The sequence below is a fragment of the Mus pahari genome, chromosome 5 (assembly GCF_900095145.1).
Source record: "Mus pahari chromosome 5, PAHARI_EIJ_v1.1, whole genome shotgun sequence".
Taxonomy (NCBI): Eukaryota; Metazoa; Chordata; class Mammalia; order Rodentia; family Muridae; genus Mus; species Mus pahari.
Window position 1 is genome coordinate 114,308,220 of NC_034594.1, and position 20,589 is coordinate 114,328,808.

The 20,589-nt window shown below is 37.1% G+C and overlaps 1 protein-coding gene across 1 annotated transcript in view; it reads right to left on the reverse strand.

Annotated features, from left to right (window-relative positions):
- Cfh (complement factor H) overlaps positions 1–20,589 on the reverse strand; it is a 74,314-nt gene that overhangs the window by 47,750 nt on the left and 5,975 nt on the right. Inside the window, exons 2-5 of the mRNA XM_029538693.1 lie at positions 9,948–10,133; positions 9,546–9,651; positions 5,381–5,457; positions 3,170–3,361 (exon numbers count right to left, since the gene is read on the reverse strand). Of these exons, the coding sequence (XP_029394553.1) occupies positions 3,170–3,361; positions 5,381–5,457; positions 9,546–9,651; positions 9,948–10,133 (561 nt within the window). The remainder of the gene's footprint in view (positions 1–3,169; positions 3,362–5,380; positions 5,458–9,545; positions 9,652–9,947; positions 10,134–20,589) is intronic.

The following is a 20,589-nucleotide window of genomic DNA, read 5'->3' on the forward strand; positions in this document are numbered from 1 at the left end:
CCTAAAGAAATAGAAGCTGTCATTAATAGTCTCCCAAAAAAAAAAAGCCCAGGACCAGATGGGTTTATTGCAGACTTCTAACACTCCTCAAACTATTCCACAAAATAGAAACAGAAGGTACTCTACTCAATTCATTCTGTGAAACCACAATTACTCTAATGACTAAACCACACGAAGACCTAAGAAATAAAGAGAACTTCAGACTAATTTCCCTTATGAATATCAATGCAAAAATAGTCAATAAAATTCTTGTCAACCGAATCCAAGAACACATCAAAACAATCATCCATCATGATCAAGTAGGCTTCATCCTGAGGATGCAGGGATGGCTCACTATATGGAAATTAATCAATGTAACCCACTATATAAACAAACTCAAAGAAAAAAGAACATATGGTCATCTCATTAGATGCTGAGAAAGCATTTGACAAAATCCAACCCCCATTCATGATAAAAGTCTTGGAAAGATCAGGAAGTCAAGGCGATCCTAAACCTTGTAAAAGTAATATACAGCAAAACAGTAGCCAACATCAAACTAAATGGAGAGAAATTGAAGCAATCACACTTAAATCAGGGGCTATCTCCCTACCTATTCAATACAGTACTTGAAGTCCTAGACAACAAAAGCAGATCAAAGTGATACAAATTGGAAAGGAAGAAGTCAAAATATCACTGTTCAGAGATGATATGATAGTATACGTAACTGACCCCAAAAATTTCACCAGAGAACTCTTAAACCTTATAAATAACTTCAGCAAAGTAGCTGGTTATAAAAGTAACTCAAACAAATCAGTGACCTTCCTCTACACAAAAGATAAACAGGCTGAGAAAGAAAGTAGGGAGACAACACCCTTCACAATACACACAAATAATTTAAAATAGCTTAGTGTGTTTTAACAAAGCAAGTAAAACATTTATATGATGAAAACTTCAAGTCTCTGAAGAAAGAAATCCAAGAAATTGGAAAGATCTCCCATGCTCATGGATTGGCAGGATTAATATAGTAAAAATGACCATCTTGCTGAAAGCAATCTACAGACTCAATGCTATCCCAATCAAAACACCAATTAAATTCTTCATAGATTTAGAATTTTGAAATTCGTCTTGAATAACGAAAAAAACAGGATAGCAAAAACTATTCTTAACAATAAAATAATCTCTGGTGGAATCACCATCCCTAAGCTCAAGATGAACTACAGAGTGATTGTGGTAAAAACTGCATGGTATCAGAACAGCAGCAAGGAAGTAGATCAATGAAATAGAATTGAAGAACCAGAAATGAACCCACACACCTATGGTCACTTGATTTTTGACAAGGGAGCTAAAATCATCCAGTGGGAAAAAAGACAGCATTTTCAACAAATGGTGCTGGCTCAACTGGAAGTTATCATGTTGAAGAATGTAAATTGATCCATTCTTATCTTCCTGTACAAAGCTCAAGTACAAGTAGATCAAGGACCTCCACATAAAGCCAGATACACTGAAACTTACAGAGGAGAGAGTGGGGAAGAGCTTCAAACATATGGGCACAGGAGAAAAATTCTTGAACAGAACAACAATGGCTTATGGTGTAAGATCAAGAATTGGCAAATGAGACCTCATAAAGTTGCAAAGCTTCTGTAAGGCAAAGGACACTGTAACTAGGACAAAATGGCAACCACCAGATTGGGAAAGTATCTGTACCAATCCTAAATCTGATAGAGGGCCAATATCCAATATATACAAAAAACTCAAGAAGTAAGACACTAGGGAAACAAATAACCCTATCAAAAAATGGAGTACAGAGCCCAAAAATGAATTATCAACTGTGGAATGCTGGATGGCTGAGAAACAATTACAGAAATGTTCAAAATCCTTAATCATCAGGGAAATGCAAATCAAAACAACCTTGAGATTCCACCTCAAACAAGTGAGAATGGCTGAGATCAAAAACTCAGGTGACAGCAGATGCTGGCAAGGATGTGGAGAAAGAGGAACACTCCTCCATTGCTGGTTGGATTGCAAGTTGGTACAACCACTCTGGAAATCAGTTTGGCAGTTCCTCAGAAAATTAGACATAGTACTACCTGAGGACCTAGCAACACCACTCCTGGGCATATACCCAGAAGATGCTCCAACATGTAATAAGGACACATGCTCCACTATGTTCATTGCAGCCTTATTTATAATAGCCAGAAGCTGGAAAGAACCCAGATGCCCCTCAACAGAGGAATGGATTCAGAAAATGTTGTATATTTACATAATGAAGTACTACTCAGCTATTAAAAACAAAGAATTTATGAAATTCTTAGGCAAATGGATGGAATTAGAAAATATCATCCTGAGTGAGGTAACCCAATCACAAAAGAACACACATGATATGCAGTCACTGAGAAGTACATATTAGTCAAGAAGTTTGGAATACCCAAGATACTATTCACAAACCACATGAAACTCAAGAAAGAAGACCAAAGTGCGGATACTACGATCCTTAGAAAGGGAACAAAATACCCATGGAAGGAGTTACAGAGACAACGTTTGGAGCAGAAACTAAAGGAATGACCATCCAGAGACTGCTCTACCAGTGGATCCATCCCATATACAATCACCAAATCCATACTTTGTTGTGGATGGCAACAAGTGCTTAATGACAGGAGTATGATAATGCTGTCTCCTGAGAGGCTTTGCCAGCGCCTGACAAATACAGAAGTGGATGCTCACAGTAATCCATTGGACAAAGCACACTGTTCCCAGTGTTGGACCTAGAGAAAGGACCCAGGGAGCTGAAGGGATTTACAGTCCCATAGGAAGAAAAAAAATATGAAATAACCAGTACCCTCAGAGGTCCCAGAGACTAAATCACCAACTAAAGAGTAAACATGGTGAGACTGATGACTCCAGCTGAATATGTAGCATAGAATGGGTTAGTTGGACATAAATGAGAGGAGAAGCCCTAGGTCCTGTGAAGGCTCTATGCCCCAGTGTAGGGGAATGCCAGGGCCAGGATGCAGGAGTGGGTGGGTTGAGGTGCAAGGGTGGGGGGAAGAGATAGGGTGAGTGGGCTTTCAGAGGGAATAACATTTGAAATGTAAGTAAATAAAATATTCAATAAAAAAGAAAGAAATGTACATTTTTCACTAGAATAGCCAAAACCATTCAAATATGAAGCAAACATATGTGTGTGTCTTACCCACACATCGTGGCTTTTCATTGCTCCAAAGACCATTTTCTGAGCAATGCATTTCCTTCTGTCCTTCAATCTTGAAGCCTGAGTTGCATTCAAACCGCACCACCTGTCCAAAATGGTATTCCTGGTCTGTTTCTGCTGCACCACTCACAATTCTTCCATTTTCGACTTCTGTCACAGGTAAGCACTTCACAACTGAAAATACAGGCATCGCTTTTACTAACAGAACTTGAAAGCTTCAACATAAAACACATGTAGGTGAACTAAAACCCCAACACTCAGCAGGAAATGACTTCAATGTTGGAGAAATATTCAGTATCACTGTTTGCAATACATAAAAGTTAACTAATACAAGTAATTTTCTTATCAGCTTCTCTGGGAATGGGAAAAGGAAACTATTACTTACAGTGATAGTTTATATCTTCATGACAGCAAGCATCTCCTAAATTCTGAACAAATATGAGTTTTTGGAATAGTGTAATACAAACGTTTTTTTGATAATTCAAAGCAATATGATATTACATTGTAATAATATGTAAAAACAGTGAATTTTAAAGTGTTTCTCCTGATAAAAAAAAAAAATGCTTCGGAATGTTTCTTTCCTTTTCACCTCAGTGCTCAAACTATTTAAACATTTTTTTGAACTTAATTTCTCTGTCATGAAGGAATTCAGAGTTACTTTCCTGAAGGAAACTTTGGATGTAATGGATATCCTAGAGAGGTTTTCTTGTCTTATCACCCAAAGAGGCAATTTGGAGGCCCCAAACCTCAATTTTAAGCAAGCATCACTTAAATTCTGATGCAGATGTTCCCTGGAACAATTTCTCGTTTCCTTCTTTGAACGTCTCTGTAGGAGAATGTCCAAGGTCATGACCTCTCTCCTTCCACCCTACCTCTTCTTTCTCTCACTTGTTATTTCCCATGGAAGTAGGACACAGCATTTGGATGGAACTTTTTCCCCTAAATCACAAGGAAGACCTGTATCTTCTCATTCTTACTCTTTGTTCTACATATGAGCATGAAGTGAAAAGCAAGATTTCTGTTTTAATTCTTGCCCTCCTTTTTTTTTTTTTCTAAATTTAAGGCTATGAGAAAACCTTCACAGCATCATATTGTTGAAAGATATTTCAATAACTTTCTCTACTACAATGATAGCCTACTGCCCTCTGAGAGGCCCAACAAACAGCTGGAGGAGACAGATGCAGATACTTACAGCCACCTAATGAACAGAAGCTGGTCACCACTGTGGTGGAATTAGGGAAAAACTGAAAGAAGCTGAGAGGAGGTGACCCCTTAGTAAGACCAGCAATCTCAACTAATCTGAACCCCTCAAGATCTCTCAGACAAGAAGCCACCAATCAGGCAGCATGCACCAGCTGACATGAGGCCCCTGATACATATGCAGCAGAAGACTGCATGGTCTGGCCTCAGTGAGAATAAGAACCTAACTATTGAGAGACTTGAGACCCCACGGAGTGGGAAGATCTGACAGTGCAGGGGTGATGGGGGTGGGGACATCCTCTTGAGACTGGGGAGGAGGAATCAATGAGGAACAGTCACAGGGCAGACCAAGAGGGAGATAATGACTGGACTGTAAAAAAAGAATCGAAAAAAATACACACACACACACACACACACACACACACACACACACACATAATATATATATATATATATATATATATATATATATAGAGAGAGAGAGAGAGAGAGAGAGAGAGAGAGAGAGAGAGACTGTTCCTGACACAAGTGGCTGAAAGAGTCAGATGTAGATGTTTGCACCCAACCAATATACAGAAGCAGCTAACTCCTGTTGTTGAATTAGGGAAGGCTGGGAGAAGCTGAGGAGAAGGGTGACCCTGTTGGAGGTCCAGCAGTCTCAGTTAATCTGGACCCCCAAGATCTCTCAAACACTGGACCATCAAGTAGACAGCATACACCAGTTGATATGAGGCCCCCAACACACATACAGTATAGGAATTCCGGATTTTTGTTCATTCAGAAATGAGGGAATTTAGAGGTCAGGTGGGGTGAGGGTTGGGAACATCCATGTGAAGACAGTGGTGTGGGAAGGAGGTATGGGATGTGGAACAGTTAGAGGGTTGATGGGGGGAATAAAATGTGGAGTGTAAAAAGTAAAAAAAAAAATATTTTTCTACACAGTTTAGAAAATCAGATATTTAGACATACATTACAAATCTGTTTTTCATTTACCTTCACATATTGGAATATCATTTATCCACCCATCTGCACCACATTCACGGTAATCAATTTCACCCAACAGTTGATAGCTGAAAACACAAGCATAATTCGGGTTAAGACATCATGTGTTTTATGTAGTTTAAAGCTCTGTCCAGTCTTGGATATCCTCCAGTAAGAGATTTCCAAAGGAAAAAATATTTCTCATTCTTTTATTATTTTTATCTTGCTCTTAAAAAGAAAGAAAATACTGTCACCTGAACTTTTGATCTTAGCCATTCTGACTGGTGTGATGTGGAATCTCAGGGTTGTTTTGATTTCCATTTCCCTGATGACTAAGGATGTTGAACACTTCCTTAATTGCTTCTCAGCCATTCGGTATTGTTGAGAATTCTTTCTTTAGCTTTGTAACCCATTTTATAATATGGTTATTTGTTTCTCTGGAGTCTTTAGGGGCAGATGGGGGGGGTGTTAGGGGCAGATAAAGGGAGTGGGAGAAAACACCTGACCTGACAGAGTTCCAGTGCTCTGGGCATGGGGACTAGGAAGGACTGGCTGGGTGTCTGGCTGTGTGAAGCCACTAAACTCCAGCTTGGTGGGGGGGGTGGGTGGACAAGGGGCAGTCCTAGGTACCAGGTTCTCACCCTCGGGCATCCAAAACACAGATTGAAACCACTGACGAGCTGAGAACAGAGTGGAGGGGGGGGGTCGGGGAGGCAGCTTGGTTAGCCCCAGGGTTGAAGGGAGGAGAGGGCAGGGGAAGAGGGGGTTGCTGAGTGGTTCTCATTTGGGCGAGAGTCCTTAGTCTGGTCTGTGGCTGGAGTGGAGGAAGACCTTCCAGCAGGAGGTTAGAGGCAGCTCATTAGGGAAAAGCCTATCCCATCATTCAAGCACTGCAGGACTGGATGAGCAGAGACAGTCGATGGTTTTTGAGCTTCATTGTAGAAAGGCAGAGAGAAGGAGAGAAGGTGGTAAGAGAGAGGCCAGCCATGGCCACGTGGAGAGAGGGGGAAAGGGAGAGAGAGAAGAGGGCTAGAGAGGAGAGTAAGAAAGGTGAGAGCAAGAGAGCGAGGAGGGGTCAAGCAGCCTTTTTTTTTTTTTTTTTTTTTTTTTGGTTTTTCGAGACAGGGTTTCTCTGTATAGCCCTGGCTGTCCTGGAACTCACTCTGTAGACCAGGCTGGCCTCGAACTCAGAAATCTGCCTGTCTCTGCCTCCCGAGTGCTGGGATTAAAGGCGTGTGCCACCACATCCGGCTCAAGCAGCCCATTTTATAGTGGGTTGTGCTAACAGGTAACTGTGGGGAGGAGCATACCTGGCTATAGTCAGGTAACTGTCATGGTGGAGTCTAACCAGAAGGCCAGGAGCTTGGGATATTGTCTGCGTGACTGATAGTCACACACCTCTCCTGCAGGGGCCGTGGGGGGCAGTAACTTTTACAGAAGCCAGGAGTCTAGGAGACATGATCTAACACCTTCCTTCCCATGTAGGTGGAAATCACCACCCACTGGTTCCCCCAAAGTTCAAGACCTATGCTCGACTGTGCTATCTGTGCACAGCCCACTGCCCCACAGACTCTAACTTCTTGAGTTCTTTGTATATATTGGATATTAGCCCTCTATCAGATGTAGGATTGGTAAAGATCTTTCCCCAATCTGTTGGTTGCCATTTTGTCCTATTTACAGTGTCCTTTGCCTTACAAAAGCTTTGCAATTTTATGAATTCCCTTTTGTCAATTCTTGATCTTAGAGCATAAGCTACTGGTGCTCTCTTCAGGAAATTTTCCCCTTGACCCATGTGCTCAAGGTTCTTCCCTGCTTTCTCTTCTATTAGTTTCAGTGTATCTGGTTTTATATGGAGGACCTTGATCCACTTGGACTTGAGCTTTGTACAAGGAGATAAGAATGGATCGATTTGCATTCTTCTACACGCTATCCTCCAGTTGAGCCAGCATGATTTGTTGAAAATGTTGTCTTTTTTCCACTGGGTGGTTTTAACTCCTTTGTCATAGATCAAGTGACATTAGGTGTGATGGTTCATTTCTGGGTCTTCAATTTTATTCTGTTGATCTACCTGCCTGTATCTGCAGCAATGCCATGCAGTTTTTATAACAATTGCTCTGTAGTACAACTTGAAGTCAGGGATGGTGATTTCCCCCAGAAGTTCTTTTATTGTTGAGAATAGTTTTCACTATTCTAGGTTTTTTGTTATTCTCATTTGCAAATTGCTCTTTCTAACTCTGAGAAGAATTGAGTTGGAATTTTGATGGTGATTGCATTGAATCTGTAGGTTGCTTTTGGCAAGAAGGGCATTTTGACTATATTAATCCTGCCAATCCATGAGCATGGGAGTTCATTCCATCTTCTGAGATCTTCTTCAATTTCTTTCTTCAGAGACTTGAAGTTCTTATCATACAGATTTTTCACTTCCTTAGTTAGAGTCACACCAAGGTATTCATATTATTTGTGAGACTTTCTATCCACTGCAGAGACCCATCTATTATGCTAAGTTCCTTCAGGAAGTCTGTAAAATTCCACATGAAACCTTACTGGACTTATTTCTTGAAGGGATGAGAAAGGAGAAAAAATGGTTGTCCATAGGAAGGGGGAAAAAAAACAGTTTGCAATGTCATCTCAAAATCATTCACAATGGTGTTGGACAATAAAATTATTGCTCATAAGGAATCATTCTGTTACATAGTATTCAATTAAACCTATACTCAGGACAGAAACTTTAGACAAAGGCATAGAACTGAGCATAGGAATAGGACAAAGACAAAGCATGAGCAAAAATATAAGGATGCAGTAAGTCTATCCCATCCTTACCATTCACTTCTGCATTAAAAAACAATGATTCCTCAAGATAGATTTAACATTCACCAATAGAAATTTAAATTACTTTTACTTATTTTTATCCTCCATGGTGTGAGGACTTTAACTGATAATTGTCAGTAATTTGACCAACAGATTCATGTTTGTGGTTCAGATTCAATATACAAAGTTGCTGACCTAGTTGGGTTGTATCAGTGTTTACTCTTGGTATATTCACGATGAAAGAGGCAACAATGAGTTCAAGAGACCAAGAATTAGAGTTAAATAAGTGAAGTGGAAACTTGTAGTTTTCTTTAGAAAGTTAGTTATGTCAAATGATGTTTTGCTGGGGCACACAGGTAAAAGGACATTTAATGAAGGAGTATAATTATGATTCTTACAGTGGGAGACGAGTACTGAGCATTCATTTGGTTTACTCTGCCTAAACTATTCTTCATTATGTTACAGAGAAGTTAAATAAAACTGAGTATCTAGTGCATATTTGTGGAACTCCAGGATCATTTTGAAGGGCTTTAAGTAAGGGTCATATTTATTTCTCCTGCTAATCCTACCTAGGATGCGCGTAAGTCTTCTCTTGTGTAAGAGAGGACATCAGAGTAAGATGTTATGAACATTGAATATTTGAGTTTAGGGATCTTTTGGAGCTAATTAAACTGTTATAATTTATTGCCTCAAATCAGTAAAGAAAAGGCAATTAAAAAGATTCCATTCAAAGTGTTTAACCTCCTTTGTACTTATTTGGGATAGTATTACAACTATAACTTTCCTGTATGATAGGAAATGAATACCTCAGGAGTGAGTGATGATGTCAGCCACAAGAACCAGGGGCTGTTCAGAGAGAGGAGTCAATGATTATGGGAAATTAGCCTTTGGTACCTATGCAATAAGAGTAATTTGCACACTACTAAACATTAACAATAATATTCAGGAGAGATAATTTTTCATATGTAAAAGTCTTGCTTTCTTTAAATACTATAAAATCTTTTTAAGAGGATTACTGCATAATGTAGTTGTTTTCACAATTCTATCCCCTAATACACAAAAGTATCCAGTCTCACATGATATTGTTCAATAGTGGAATGTAGTAAGGACTTGTGAGTTGAATGCTTAATTTTTGTGTATAGCAACTTAATACTCCCATATTTCAACACTGTGTCAGAACTGTCATAAATCACTTACTTTCTAATGTTATGGAGATCACATGATGTCCAAATAAAAACATTCACTGCATAGTTTTATTTATGCATAATATTTTAAATATTTATAGAAAATTTAGTCTTCCTAAAGTAAAAATTTACTGTAGAGTTCCTATGCAGTTACAAGAATAAGCCTTATAATGCTAACAACATACCCATCATCACAGGTATAAACAACCTTTGCACCAAACTCAAATTGAGATCCAACTTCCAGCCTAAAGGATCCAAAGGGTGTATCTCCGGGATGCCCACATGGCCTTTCTAAAATGAAAAGAATATACAATATTAGTGTATGGTCCATGAAACACATCTTATGTCGGAGTCAGGGAAGCACATTTTTGATATTATTGAGTAGAAGAAAAACTGAAAATAACAAAGTATTTTATAATTGAAGATAACTGCATGCTTCCATTTTTAGTTTTGTAGGATAACTACATTTTAAAATGCTTTCTCTATATTTTAGTTATAGCAGTAATACAATTTGTAAATATATTGTAATAATTTTATACATTCAAAAGTAAAAATTTTCTTAAGTTTTACAAACATGAAGTACTTACTCCGACATATCCTGGATGGGTTAAAAGCCACCCATTTTCCACTCCTGCATATTTTCACAATAGTACCAAGTGTCCGGTATCCAGGGCGGCATTTGTAGGTAGCCTGGGTGCCTTCTGGATATAGTTGTTCTGACCACGAGCCTGACAGAATTTCTGAATTTTCTCTTGGAGGAGGACCTTTACAATCTACAAGTAATTAAAAACACACCAATGTTTGAAATACCTATTTTTAAAAGTATGCACATGCTTTTTTCTTTTAATCATACCAATTAAAGGTCCATCCAGCTATTTATGTGCACAACAGTATGAAAATTTACTAGGCAATCTTCTAAGTTGTAAAAAACAAATGAATGAACAAACAAAACTATGACTAAATAAAACTATCTGTCCATAAAATATTTCCTAGTAGCAAAGCTAATCATTATTTTTAAACTCATAATATGTATTATAAACAGTAAATTCTACTTATAAAAATAAAGCATAGTAAGATTATAAAGATAACTTTCATTCACAAGATATAATTGTCATCTTGCAGGCTTAATGTTGAATGAATTCATCGTTTCCAGTTCTTTTGGAACTCTGGCTGGCTGGTTCAACTCAGCTCTTCTGATCCAAACTCCTTTCCAACATAATTGATTCAATCAGGCTTCTCTTGGGTCAACACTGAGTTACTCTGCTTGATCTCAAACAAATTCTTGCAATTTGTTCTAACCTTCTGACTCATTCTCATTCTTTGGCTCATTCTGTACTTATCTGTAAACTGTCTCTATAAAACATGTCCAGTAAAACTTCTTCCTCTCCCTTCCGCATCTCTCTCTTTCCCCCTCTCTCTTCCACTCCTACTACATAGTTAAGTCACCTCTCTTTCTTGTCCTCATCAAAGTTGGGCATATCCTATCTCTGACTCATTCTGTCTAATTTTTCTCTGATTAATCATTTTGCCCCTCAATTAGACATGACATTTACACATGGTTGCTTATTTTTACAAACTAACTTTGCCTCCATTGTTTGGGATTAAAGGTGTGTGCTAAGGGCATATCTGTATTTCCAGCTAGAAGTATTAAAGGTATGACATTGAAGATGGATCAGATCTTTGGATATGATCCCCTGCCAGGGCAGCCATGTTGCTGAATTAAAATTCCTCTACTTAAGGTAACATGAATTGTAAGGCGACATTCAACATTGAAATAGTATAAAAAGGCAGGACAGAATTATGTTAGTACTATTTATATGGAGTGGAAAAATGTTTGTGTGGAGGTATTTATAGGAGTGCCTAAGCACAAATTATAGAAACAATGAAAATTTATGAACAAACCTAGGTGAGAAGGGCCTGTACCTTTCATGATTTATGTCTATGGTATTGCTTATCTGGTTATATGTGTTAGTTCTGTATATGAACTGATGACCAGGGGTTATGTGAATTCAAGAATGGCAGTGAAGGCAGAAATAATAAGACATGTATATTGGAAGTATGTCTAACTTGGAATCTGAATCTTAGTTGGAATTACCTGATTCCTAAGTGAAGCATAGATTTTCCTATAGTCTCACAGACGTCACGTCTTGAAATATAGAATTGGTGACTTCATTAACACATTAGAATATTTGAAAGTCTTTCAGTGTTTAAGTTAAAGTGTATCTCAAATAGCAGGAGAGAAGACAAATTTATTGTGGTCTACTGGAGTAAAGAAAGGGGCAGATTTGGGCTTAAACACATAGACACAAGCTCATACACAAGAAGGTCTTTGTTTTGAAGTATTTGAGACTAGAAGTGAGCTAACTTAAGCTAAAGTTGCAAATCAGATACAATTCAATTAAATTCAGGATTGAGATAAAAAAGAAAAATGTTCTTGTTGGTGTGAATGAATAACAAACTTTGGTCACTGTGTTCATTTTCTATTAAATATATGAACTATGAAAATTAAAATACAAAGATGAAAAGTAGACACAAAGAGAAAATAAATAGTAGATCAACATTGATCCACATATCAGAGTTAGAAAGGAATCTTTTAAATAGCCAGTTTAAGTACCTTTAACAAATTCTAAGAAAAAGACAAAAATAATTAAAGAAGTTCAAAATAAATGGCTCTAAAATGTTATCTTAATGTTATGAATGAATATTAGAAATAATAACCTATAATATGATCTGAAGTTATCTGAAATCCGAAAGAAATGTATTCCATTTGGGGAGAATTGTGATAGAATGTTCAAATATGGTAGAAAGAATACTGTATAAACAATAACAGAACAAATTAATTTTTTGAGTGTGCACAAGCAGAAATACATGCTATATATAACTGGATGTCAAAAGTAGATGAGAGAACAGACAGAATGGACAGCTAAAACCTCAAAGTTTTCCAAATGTGATTAAAGTTACCAACTCAAATTCAGAATGACTACATAAAATTCCTAATATTTGTTTATAAAAACCATGATTGAAAAAGCCAAACAACTTTCTCAGGCTGTGCTAAAAGCCATCCTTAACCTCAAGAATGTGAAAAAGCCATTTTAAAAACAGGACAGTTCTTATAAAGTTTGTTTGGTTTTTACTTTACTTTAATTTTATTATTTGTTTTTAGGTGCTTGTTTGTATACAAATGAGAGAGGAAAATGGTGTATATTTGGGTGGATTGGAAAGGGCGATCTGGGAGGAGTTAAAGAAGGGGAAACCATAATCAAAATATATTTTAACAACATTTATTTTCAATGTAGGAAATGAGATAAAAATAACTGAGAAACTTTTTTAAGTGGCTAATATCGTTAGCCATCTGGGAAATGAAAATTAAAACTGCTCTGAGATTTCATCTTCTCCCAGTCTGAATAAGATCAAGTAAAGAAATGACCTCCTACCGGTGTGGAAAGTGAAGGAAGGGGAATGGTTTTTACAGTTGGTGGGAGTGCAAACTGCTGCAGCCATTATGGAAATCAGAGTAAAGTTTCTCCCAAAAGCTAGCAACAGGTCTACCATCAAACATAGCTATACTACTCTTTTAAGTATACTCCCAAAGAATTCTCCATCCTGCTACAGAGATATTTATTCATCCGTGTTCATTGTTGCTCTATTCACAATATCCAGGAAATACAAAAACCTTGGATGTCTATCGACTGAAGAATGGATAACAAAAAATATGGTATGTTTTCACAATGGGGTAAATTAGGAAATTTACAGGTGGAGTTGGAAACAAATCAGGTGGAACGAGGTACTCAAGACCTAAAAAAGATAGTTTGCATGTTTTCTTTCATCGCAGTATGCTTACTTTTCAATATATTAAGGATAGTATATAACATATACATACATACGTATGTATGTAAAATATATTTTTTAATATATATACGGGTTGGGACATTGTAGCTGTGCATCAGTCTGAAGCCACCGAGAACTACTAAAACGAACACATATGTAATGGAGAGCTGTGTGCCTAAGGGGAGAAGCAGAACTGGAGACATAATTTGGATGACAGATGAGAGAGAGGGTTGAGCTCAACATGCTGCCATTGTCCAGTAGGGTCGGCAGGATGGTATACAACATCCTGCATCTTGTATAGACTCAGACTCCCCACCCCCTGTCCCTCACCATACCTCCCAGTTTTCAGATCCCTCTTGCTCTTGCAGAGGCTCAGGTTGAAGAAAGGTTCACATTCTGGATTGAACCTCCTTGAAGGACCACCATGGTCCACAATACCACCACAGGCCATATTTGTGTCTGTGGTTCATACTGTTGCCCCAGGCCTGGAAGAAACCTGAGATTCACGTGGACATATGAGGTCTATGCTGTGGTGTGATAACTTGGTGATGTTCGCTGGCATTGCTGCCTTGGGAGTGGGGGCATGCTGATGTGAGTGTCATGTGTAACCAACCACCTGAGACCCTGTTGAGGTTTGTGGTACATGCATCCATCCCCTGAGGGCCATTAGTTGGTCAGTGGTAATGATATAGCCATGGACCTTGTAGATGTCTGCTGTTGCCCGAAGCCATGTTAATGTCCATGGACTGAGAGAGCTGGCCCTGTCCCTCACTGACCTATAGCACATCAGTACAGACATGGGGCACATGTTCGGGAGAGCTAGCCTCACATGGCTTCACACTCTTTGGAATTACAAAAATGAAACAGACAAAAAGAACCTTAAAAGTACTTGTAATTAAACTCCCTGAGATAATCATTCTTTTCTCCTTGGTAATGAATCTTTGTAATATCCCCTTTTTAAAAATCAGTCTAGTTGGGCAGTGGTAGCACACCTCAGCTCTTGGGAGGCAGAGGCAGGCAGATCTCTGAGTTCAAGGTCAACCTGGTCTATAGAGTGAGTTCCAGGAAAGCAAAGGCTATACAAAGAACTTCTGTCTCAAGGAGACAAGAAAACAAAACATAATCAGTTCCAATAGTAAAAACAAACTGTAAGTAAAATAATAATTATCACTGGATTGGAATTTTTTCCTTACTCTACAGCATGGCTTGCTTCAGCTGATGGCTTCTGGCCCCGATGCAGGCAGAGAAAACAAAACAGAAACAAAAACAAACAACAACAACAAAAAAAATCCAACCTCTCTTGTGGGGTTGGCCACTAGGAATTTGACCATGATTCAGTGAATACACAGACAAAATAGACTTGTCTTCCCTCCCTCCCTCCCTCCCTTCTTTCTTTTTCTTTCTTTCTTTCTTTCTTTCTTTCTTTCTTTCTTTCTTTCTTTCTTTCTTTCTTTCTTTCTTTCTTTCTTTCTTTCTTTCGTCTCCTCTGTGTGTTGAAATTAGTTTTGAAATTTGTGTGTGTGGGGGGGGCACGGGTTGTTGAGGGACCTCACAGGTAAGGGGACAAATGTGGGAAGACCGGGAGATGAGCACAATGGGAGACTATGATGTGAGATTCCCAAATAAGCAAAAGAATCAGGAGAAAATATTTTGCAGGAGTTTGTGTTTCTTGGTTGTATTTATTTTTCATTGTCATCCTTTTGTTATTTGAGGACATGGAGATTCAAATGTCTACTAACTTTTCCAAGATTTCTGAAAGTGCCAGAATCAGAAGCAGAAGATAAGTGTGCAGACATCGGAGCCAGTGATTTTGAACTAGTGCATATGGTTTGGGCATAGGAAGTATGGGTGTAGGAATTGGAAGTCCTGTGCTGTGTTCTTAACTTCTACCAGAGAAAGTTTTTGCTTACATTTCTTTACAGAAAATTCCAAATATATTGGGAAGTTTGATTTTACAGTAAAAAAAAAAAAAAAAAAACAATAAAGCTAACATTCTGGTCGAAAAATTTACATTTTTCTACACCATCCCTTTGCCTGTTTGCTTATTTTTAAGACACAATCTTTGTCTACCCGGCTGGCCTTCTTCTCATAATCCTCTTGCCTTAAACTTCTAGGTGCAGGAATTGTGACCATGGAATATTAGTGTTATGGAATAGAATCACTTTAAATGTTGTTTGCTGCTTAATTTTGCAATAAATATCCTGATGCTTAAATGATTGTATTAGTAAAACCCAACATTCTGTTACCTAAATGGCAGATTCTAAAGCTTATTATATTTGTAAAAATATTGTTCTAATTGCCAATTTTTAATTTTTTACTTCTTGATTTTATGACAATTTGCTATTCTGTTCTAAGCTTTATCTTTTAAAAGCAAGAGAACACCCTACTGAATATTGCTCACCTGGAATTTTCATCTATATGATGCTATACAGCATATGAAATAAAAAGATCACTACATTTTATAAAGAATAAAGCAATTGTTTAGGTTGTTTTCTCTGAGTCTTTTGAACATTAATTTGAACGAAGTTTTTGAAATTAGTTTGGTTTTCATCATTTCAGTAATTAAACTTTCAAACACTAGATGGTGCTAATGCCCCACAACTGCCACAGCCAAAATCTGATTCTTCCAAAAATGTTGCTCTCTAAAAACAGTCCCTCTGTTTTCACTTGCTGTTCGTCTTTGTTTAGAATCTCAACATAATGTGTGTTGAGATTAATAGTAGCTTGTGTTCTAGCTTAAATAGTTTAAAGTAACCACTCACTGTGTTTCTGCAATAATAGTTAAGTGTGTCTTGAGATGGTGACAAACATTTTTTTTTTCACGTTCCACTGTAAGTGAATTTTCGAGGTGTTCTAACTAAACAGGAACAAGTTCTTTTCATTCATGTAATCCATCAGAAAACATAAACATATACCAAACACATTTGTTTGAAATAAATAGGAAGTTGTTACCGAAAGCAGAGCAGGTGTTTCTTACATAGGGAGCAGAGAAGTGCTTTCAAAAGGATAACCACATTTTCAGACAGATGTTTCAGCTTAAAACTTTTAAAATGGGGGAAGCTGACTTATTCTATGTCCAGGTGAATGAGTGAGCTCAATTTTCTTGTATTAAATATTTACTCAGATTCCAACAAATAAAACCTGATCCTGTGTGTTTGCAATAACATAATTAACAGTTAGTTTTGCTTTATTAAAAAACCTAGTTTGCTAATAGTCTACTTTCTTGGATGTAAATGCCAATTTCAAATGTTTTTCAGAAATAGAATGACTGTGTAGGTTTGATTATCTAAAAACAAGAGTTTTACTTAAATTCAAGAAAGATAACTATAATTTTGATTAAATTTTCAAGCAAACATTTGCTATTTTAATAATCATGATTACCAGGGTTTTGTTTATTTTTCTACACAGATTTCAAAGAGCTAGTACAGACACACAAACCAAATGTAATTCTTTTTCCCAATGCCAATATGTCTCAAAATTGTTTTTTGAAATGTTCTTGCTGCAATTAAATAAGTTTTGATGAATTTTCATATTTTGCAAAACATCAGTTGTTAATACATTTTAATAGATTAAAAATGGAGATTTCATCTTTTTTTACTTGCTATAGCTTTTAAAAGGATTTCGAGAAAAGAATAAGAAGTATGAAGTATTGTTTTAAATGGTATTTCTTAGCAGAAAATGAAAACTACAAATTACTTAGAAAAATAAAGTAAATGAATAAAGTAGGAATAGCATTAATAACAGTTTCATTATATTCCTCTTCTGCCTTCTTATTGATATAAGTGATTAAGTTTATGCATATATATGATCCAAATAGTATTTTGATAATTAAAATATTTAGATTAATTTGTAAATACTACAATACTTAAATTGAAATTTTTGAACAAAGAAAATATCAGTTGCAATAAAGTACTTTAAAAAATAAACTTCAAAATTTTAAGTTTTGAGTGTATTTAATTAACATTGAATAAACAAATTTCTACTTCTAAAATATACAGAAAGGATTATGAATTTTCTTTGTAAACCTGGTAACCTGGAGAAAAGCCTAGATCATAATGAGCAGGTACATGACAAAACCTGGATGAAATCTGCCTGAGCAGCTGGCATTTGTGTCTTGTGAGGAGTCAGCTTGAAATCCATTTCTGAAAGGGGCAGCACTTAGACAACAGTCTCCTAACACAAAGAAGGTCCCAATCACATTGTTGTCTTTTTAAAATAAATTGTTAGTATGTATTGGACGTTTTCATTAGACTTGAACAGCTGCCTCAGAAAGCAGTCTAGCCACAAGATGGAGTGAAGGCTGAATGTTCAGCATCTCCAGTACTGGAGTATATGAGAGGTATCAGTGGGATCCCAAGGATAAGGATTAAAACAAGGGAAAAATTTCTCTTTCCTAACCTCCCCACTAATTCTTGTGAAAGTTAAGCTCTTTTATTTTTTTAAATGACATTTAAAAACAGGTTTGTTTGATTCTCTTCACCCTTATTCTTTCAGGTCTCCCTCCCTGCCTTGTGCCATCCACATGTGTTTTCCATGGCCCCCTTCCTCCACAGTTCTTTTTCCAGTTCTATTTCCATGTCTTCTATCCACAAGTCACACATAGATATACATATATATAGCATATTAAACAGATAAATATAAATAATATGCATTAAAAAACTAGAATTTAATATGAAGGAGAACATGAAGTGTTTGTCTCTCTGAGTCTGGAGTCATCCATTTTTCCTATTGGTTTCATAATTCCTTTTTTGTTTTTTGTAGCTGAACAAAATTCTATTTTGTGTATTCAGGACATCTTTCCAACTTCAGTGTTCTGCTTTAGGAACTTTTTAAAATCTCAATCACAATAGCTTATAAGATGAGCTACAGTATGTAAATATTTAAATACAGTGTTCATCATTTTACTCTCCACTAAATGACAATTTTTTGGAAAGTATTATTATACTGCCTAGTACTTAGAAGTTATTCAAAAGTGATCATGAATAAAAGAGTAAGTGCAAAAAGAACCATTAGAATCATTCCATTCGTTTACATCTCAAATAATATACCACTTCCCAGTTACCCTTCCACAAACTCCCCATCCCATATCCACCCTCTCCCCTGTTCCCTTTGCCTCTATGAGGGTGCTCCCTTGCCCATCCCCGCTCGCCTGCACCACCACTCCAGCTTATTTAGAAGGGTTTTGAGTATTTCCACAATAGAAATTTATATAGTCAATAAGGCCAGATGCAGCTGGGAGTGGCAAATATGAAACTTAAAAGACAAGACTTGGAAAAAGAAAAAAAGAGGAGGAGAAAGAAGAGGAAGAAGTGGAGGAGGAGGAGGAGGAGGAGGGGGAGGAAGAGGAGGAGGAAGAAGAAGAAGAAGAGGAGGGAGCCACAAGAGAACTATTCATTGTCTGGTGAACTTATGTGCCTGTTGCATGCACTGAAAATTATAGTTGGCACATCTGTCTATGTTGTGGTTTTTGAAGTCAGGAATCACTTGAATTTAGCTCAAAGTACAAAAAATTCCTAGGAACCTTTGAAGCGGTGTTTCTATAATCATCTTCTATCTATTGCATTTCCAGTTAACACCCTTTGTGAGAAACTAGGCTTTCTAAGTTAAAATGTCAAAACAAATGTTCTGTCAGATCCGTGTGTTCTTTTTATTATTTCATGGTAGGACTTTTTTTCTGTTTAGTTGCTTGACTTTATCTGAACCAGATTTTTTTCTTCTAATTTTAACCCAAGATGTAACATTTCTTTTTCTCCAATTACCTATTCTGTACTTCATATGTTATGTTCTGAGAAGCGCTAAAGTTAATGTCAACTTAGCACCTGAGAACTTGGTGGACAGCATCTCCTTAAATAGTGAGAAGTAGAGGATGTGTGTGTGTGTGTGTGTGTGTGTGTGTGTGTGTGTGTTNGAGAGAGAGAGAGAGAGAGAGAGAGAGAGAGAGAGAGAGAGAGAGAGAGAGAGAATACTAACAATCAGAGTTAGCAAACAAAAAGGGGATTAATTTGGAAGGGGAACAAGAGTTCAAAATTGATCAATCTAAGGACAAAGATGAAGACTATTCATTCTGTGGCAGTTTCTACTTTAGCATAATTCTGGTTTGCACTATTTAAATGTTGTAGTTTTAAATTCCATCCTGGTAAAGGGCATGCACATTCCAAGAATATGACTGTGCTGAAGATAAGCAAGACTTGTTTTCACAGTCCACCTTCCACCCTGACTGTGAGCAACTTCTTCACCCTTTGCCATGACTACAGTATTCCATCCCAGAATGCTTCCTGTTTCAGAATGACTTTGTTCTATTTTGTCCCTTACCACTGTCCAATTCTATCCTCTGTCAGTGAAATTTCACAATAACTTACACATAATAGTACTAAATTTAACTATATTGTCACTTCTACATAAATTACAGATTGGTTGAATTTGTGGTACTATAAAAATATTAAATATTTTAAGAGTTGCATGAAAGAAGATACTGAAGACAATCAGGACATTGCACAATGCCAAGTGACATGATTTAGGGAAATTAATTCTATCCTGAAAACATGTCTTGTAAGGATAGAAGTTAGTTGTTCTGCTGAAATTAAAATCTAATTTAGATAAGAAACTAGTATTGCCTAATTATCTAGTTTACATAATGATCTATAACACTCATGTGTATGTTCTAGGGTGGACTTAAGCAAATGTGACAGAAGGTGGTATAACTGGACCTCTGACCTCTAGGGTCTGGGAGACTACCAATGAGAAGCTTAATAAATATGCTAAACTGTGAGAAGAACCTTATCAAACAGGGTGCATGTTTTTCTGACCTTATCTCTTTAGACTGTCCTCAAAATACTTAACTCAAGCCTCAAGGAAGAATTTCCATGTTGTTGTCTCTGTCACATGCCTGATTACTCAATCCAGCCACTTTCCTTAGAGAAATATGGGGGTCTATCTATTCACTGCCTCCATGGCTTGTGATGAAAGGATTAATTCAAAGATTCAACAGAAGGAGGCTCTGAGGATGTTGTTTCTTCTCAAGGGAGGAACGAAACAACTGTGATGGGTATTAGTGCTGTTTGCTTAAATGTGAACCTAGGACATTGCAAGTAGGTGCTATTAATTGCACTAGATGGTTTGGTTGCAAGTGTGAATTCCTCCAGTTTTGCACCAAACAAGAAGGCCAAGCAAATACCAAGAATATTTGACTCCAGAGTTTTTAGATGTCTTCTGGCTTTGAAAACATTATGATACTCACAGTTGAGATTGGAGCAGTAAATCCAACTATTTATTATAATCTGAAATAAAATAAAGGTTGAAAATGTGCATACATCTAAGTCCTAGCTTATGTTGTAACAGTTTATAAATCTTTGATGTAATAAAGGCAAGATGCCAAAATCGGTTTTCTTTCTTTTTTTTTTT